At 44.9% G+C, this 5,323-nt stretch overlaps 1 protein-coding gene across 2 annotated transcripts; it reads left to right on the forward strand.

The window, feature by feature from the left end:
- The first annotated feature begins 256 nt into the window (after positions 1 to 256).
- Positions 257 to 5,036, forward strand: SRSF5 (serine and arginine rich splicing factor 5). Of its 2 annotated transcripts, none has more exons than XM_085323299.1 (8): positions 257 to 425; positions 1,006 to 1,151; positions 1,358 to 1,428; positions 1,597 to 1,692; positions 2,104 to 2,173; positions 3,466 to 3,539; positions 3,864 to 3,974; positions 4,132 to 5,036. In XM_085323299.1, exons 2-8 carry the CDS (start codon positions 1,026 to 1,028, stop codon positions 4,376 to 4,378), a joined length of 795 nt encoding a protein of 264 aa, XP_085179425.1. In that variant the 5' UTR covers positions 257 to 425; positions 1,006 to 1,025; the 3' UTR covers positions 4,379 to 5,036. The 2 variants fall into 2 exon arrangements, with proteins under 2 accessions (XP_085179425.1, XP_085179424.1); XM_085323298.1 differs by having other exon boundaries at positions 258 to 425; positions 4,129 to 5,036.
- The last annotated feature ends 287 nt before the right edge of the window (positions 5,037 to 5,323 follow it).

The raw sequence follows: 5,323 nt of genomic DNA on the forward strand, positions 1-5,323 counted from the left end.
ACCCCGCAGGCTTCCCGCCAGCCCGAGGCGGCGGCCAGGCCCTGCTGTAGCACAGCAGCGGTCCGGGCCACGGCGCCAGCTGTAAGTGGGCTCGGCTGGGGGCCGGTGACGGTGCCCCGGGCCGAGCAGGCGCCGCCGGCGCCGAGGCCGCGCCGGGCGCCCCCTCCCCGCGCTGACCTAGATTCTCCGGGGGGAATGGGCCGGGCAGCCGCTCGGCCAATCGCCGCGCCGCGCCGGCGTCACGTGGGGCCCCGATGACGTGCCGCGCCACCTCCATTTTGCGCCGCGGCACGGAGGTGAGCTCGGCAGTCGGGAGCGAGCCGCCGCCGCCGCAGAGGGAGGAGGAGGAGGCTGCCCGCTCGCCGAGCACAGACTTCGCCGCGCGCCCGCCCGGCTCGGCCCGCACCGAGACCGCCGCAGCCCAGGTTCGTGGCGGGCCGCTGGCCCTCGCGCTGCGCGGCCGAGCCCGGGGACCTCCCTGTGCGGCAGCGGCGGGGGAGCAGGGTCCGGGGAGCCCTGGGCTGAGGGCTCGCTGGGGCCTGGAGCACCGCGGCTCTGCAGCGCGCCAGCCTCCGCCCGGCTCGCCTGGGCGGCGGTCGGTTTCACCGGCTGATCGTGTTGAAGTAGTGGGCGCCATTGGCGTCGCTGTTGGGCGCGGCTCGGGCCGCCATTTTGTGGCAGCGCAATGGCGTTCGCTTTTCTTCCCCTGGTTGTTGGAGGGCTCGGCGCATGCGCAGCYGGCTGCCAGCGGCGAGGTGGGCGGAGCTGGGCGGCTGCGCGCGAGGGGCGGGACTACGGCAGCAGCGCCCGGTTGCCATTGGCGCAGAGTAGGGCGGGTACCACCTGCCCCGTTCCCATTGGCGTGGAGCGGGGGGCGAGGCGAGGCGGGGCCGCGGGCGTGCTGCGGACTGCGGCAGGGCGCGCGGCTGCGCGGGGCGGGGGCGTGCTGAGTCACCGGGCTGGGGGCAGGCGGCGGGCCGCGGGGCTCACAGGTGTCTCTCGCAGCGAGCTCCGCGTCCGCGACCATGAGCGGCTGCCGTGTYTTCATCGGGAGGCTGAACCCAGCCGCCAGGGAGAAGGATGTGGAGAGGTTCTTCAAGGGATACGGCCGCATCCGGGACATCGATTTGAAGAGGGGGTTTGGGTTTGTGGTGAGTGCGCCTCTCTGCAGGGCCTCAGGGCTTCTGTCCGGTCACTAAGATCTCAGCATGTGATGTAGGAGAAAATACGCTTTAAAAGAATGCTCTTAATGTTTTTGCATTGGAATAGCATGTAGCAAGTCAGTTTGACAATTCCTTGATGCTTATGCATCAGTATTTTAAAGGTCTGTTTCTTTTTTGCTGTGGTGATGTTGCAGGAATTCGAGGATCCAAGGGATGCAGATGATGCTGTCTATGAGCTCGATGGAAAAGAGCTTTGCAGTGAGAGGTAAGCTAACCTATTCTATGTGTTACTTAAAATTGGCTTTCTTATTTTATGTATTTAAGTTACATTTTGTTATCAGCAGTGCTAAAACTCCACAATAGGTATATTTCTAAATGGCTATTGGGGAGTGTTAAAAGATGCATAGTTTTGTTTCTCTTTTTTCCTCTCTAGGGTTACAATTGAGCATGCAAGGGCACGCTCTAGGGGTAGAGGCAGAGGAAGGTACTCTGACCGTTTTAGTAGCCGACGTCCACGTAGTGACAGGAGGTATGTATAACAGAACTGACGTGGGGGAAAATGGTTTCATGTGATTGAAGAACTCAAATGAAATGCCAAAAGGCATTATATGCTTTTTTTTTTTTTTTTAGTCATTTGATGTGACAGTAAGATAAGATAGTGAGAATTGTGAAGCTGCTTAGATATGTTAGCCTCTTCTATCTTTGTGTGATTTTTTTTTTTTTCCCCTTAGTTAAACCAATGTAAAGGAAACTGTCTTAACTACAGTAGTTTTTTTTTAATCCCCCCTCCCAATTACTTAATGCCTACCTTACATTACTGAAGGTATTATGTAGTTGATCTGTAACGCTGATGCCAGTTATTGGTACTGTTTCTGTTGATACTGAAATGCAGTTACGTTTTAATTACTACTAAAAGTCATACTTGTTTATTCCTGAACAGAAATGCCCCACCTGTAAGAACAGAAAATCGCCTCATAGTAGAAAATTTATCTTCCCGAGTCAGCTGGCAGGTTTGTTAACACACGATTAACTATTTTGACTTCATTTAATGGGTATGTAATGTAATAATTTTGTAAATTATTTAATTAAAATTAAACTTAATTTATTAAAATGTTTATGTAATTAATGTAATGTTAAATAATATAATTTAAATATTTTTAATGAAAAACTAGTTAAATTTAATTTATTATAATAAATGTATATATATATATATGAGGAAATATATTTATTTTTTTTCTTGTTTTTTAAATCAATTTTAACCACATATTAAACCCTTTATTTGCCAGCCTATCTGTGTCGTTGGCCTTATGACGAGGAGTGCCTGTGGGTTATCCTAATCGTTCTGTCTTGGTCACTCTTGGTTGGGCCTGGTTGACTTTCCAGTCAGCTGCTACAGTGTCAGTTGGCCACCTCTAGATCTGTGTTTGCCGGTCTAGACGTAATCGATGCACTCCTTAAGGTGCCACATTGCAGCGATCCCAGAGCGTTAACGAGATCTGATTCCTAAGTTGAGAGCTGTTCTTCCTGTAACGCTTCCGAATAAGAGATCCTGGTCGAAAAGAGTTGAAAGATACGAAATTAGGTGGTCGTTGGAATCCTGATCGCAGTAAAGTGGTCCTTGGTAACTTCAAGCATAGAAAATGTCTGGATCCGTCAATAGTCTCCTAATAGGGAGGGCAGTGCGATTAATGGCTTCCATCGACTGGGTAGTGTTCGTCAAGTGGGTGGCGAAGAGCCAGTCGGGCATAAATCATGACGGTATCTCCGGTCGCTTAATGCAGTTTGCTGCTTGGCTAGCCTAGGGAAATGTTAATAAAGGTAAAGTAAACTATATTTTTAATGACATATGGGGCACAAAATAATTGGTGTTATGTAAATGTAATTCTGTATCTATACCTATATATACATATATATAACATAATATATAAACCTTGTAATGTAAATGAAGACTGATATAGTACAAAAATGTGTGGGTAGTATTTTGCACTCAGTCCAGTATATATATCTATATGAATGTATTTTATATATATTAGATATAATCTTTATAGACTAATATTTTCTGTAATGTTAAATGAGACTTTATTGGCATTTTGCTTAAAGCAATTTGCTTTTTTCATTTATTTCGTGCCCTGATACAGATAATTCAATTTTGATAGAATACAAGTATGGCAATTGCCATGTTTGTAATTTATCTAACATCTTCTTTTTCAGTAGTCATAATTTTATTTAGTTTTTAAAAAATTGTATAAATATATAAATATTAATTTCATTTCTTTGTATAACATAACTGGTCTTGTGTTAGGATCTCAAAGACTTCATGAGACAAGCTGGGGAAGTAACCTTTGCAGATGCACACAGACCTAAGCTAAATGAAGGGTAAGCATCTAAAATGCTCTCTCAAAAACCGTAGAGTAGTATTTGCGGATATTACATAAATATTCGAAGAATTTGTCTCATTTAGTTCTCAGCAGTTACTAGATRGTTTAATTTAGCTATGTTCTGAAAGTGTGTCCTCTCGCATTTGGGGAAGGAAATCCTGGAACTTGTGATTGTGTTTATGCTGTGGGATGACTGTATCAGAGAGTGGTGTGCATGCCTAGTGGGTGGTGGTGGTTTTGTATTTTGTTCCCTCAGGGTCTGTTTTGCCATGTCATCAAACTGTTGTTTGTAACAGCTGTTTTTTTTGTTTAATTTCTCTAGGGTGGTTGAGTTCGCCTCTTACAGTGATTTAAAGAATGCTATTGAAAAGCTTTCTGGTAAAGAAATTAATGGAAGGAAAATAAAACTAATTGAAGGCAGCAAAAGACACAGGTATGTATTTCTAATCTGTGAAATAATGCTAAAATACTCAGAAAACTTTGRAGTCGGTGACAAGAAAAAGGTCACTGGAGACTAGTGAATTGTCTGGTTATTGTAGTGGTCTGTGATGTTTTGTTGCTAACAGTGATGCTTATTATTTCCTCAGTAGGTCCAGAAGCAGGTCACGATCCCGTAGCAGAAGTTCATCCGGTTCTCGTAGCCGTTCCCGTTCCCGAAGCCGCAAGTCTTACAGCAGGTCAAGGAGTAGGAGCCGTAGCAAGTCTCGATCAGTTAGTAGATCTCCAATGCCAGAGAAGAGCCAGAAACGTGGCTCTTCCAGTAGATCTAAATCCCCAGCATCTGTGGATCGGCAGAGGTCTAGATCGAGGTCCAGATCTGTTGATAGTGGCAACTGAACTATAAGTAACTTGCCCTGGGGGCCCTTTTTTAAACCATACTTGCTAAAACTTGTGGTAAGTATGTGACTTTCTGTGGGGAAGGGTTTGGACAGGGAGGGGGGAGGGGGAACTTTGTAGATGTGGACCATGGGGAGGGAGGGTTATTGACTAATTGTATTAAATGTTTTTTGATAACCCTTTTCTTGGTCACATTTTTGTGAATGTCTGAAGTGTATAGTTTGTGTATATTGGCAGAGCTCTTTATAACTAAAGCAGATAACTTTTTTTTTTTTGTACTCAAAAAAGAAGTTACTTAAACACTTAATTCCCAGTATATTCAACTGTGAATAGCAATTCAGGATATTAGTTTAATATCTCAAATTAAACTAATGGCTTTAGGCATCTAAGAGCTCTACATGTGCTGTACATAAAGCTTTATTTCAGAGGGTATTTTTTTGTGCTTTTGAACCATTGTTTCAGTTACAGGTCAGCAGATTAAGTGCTGGTCAATATTGGTAATAAAACTTTATTTTGAAAGCTTTTCATTTAATATGACTTGCACTACACTGAGAAAACGCCCGTTTCACTGCCCTGTGGTAATAGTATTCTATAAAGCACCCTACTTCTTGATACCTTAGAATTAAATAGCTCAAATAAAATACAAAGAAGAAACTTGTCTCTGAATCTGGTGTGTTCTTACTGTTAATAAAGCATTTATAACTGCCTCATGCAGTTAAATGGTGGTAGAAGGTCTCTTAAAGTGATAGTAAAATTGTGGAGTATTGTGGGTGGCGGTGGTGGTTGGAGGGAAAATTAGATACATTAAATACATCATACTAAAAACTTGAATTTTACTGTCTTCAGAGAACTGAGCAGTTAGCTTGTTCAGGAAGCTGCCTGGGTGAGACTACTTTGGTATAGTCGCAGTATGGCTGTCCTTAGCTCTTATCTTAATGGGCATTT

Source organism: Rhea americana, unplaced genomic scaffold, assembly GCF_003343005.1.
Source record: "Rhea americana isolate MKP2758 unplaced genomic scaffold, rheAme1 scaffold_84, whole genome shotgun sequence".
Lineage (NCBI taxonomy): Eukaryota > Metazoa > Chordata > Aves > Rheiformes > Rheidae > Rhea > Rhea americana.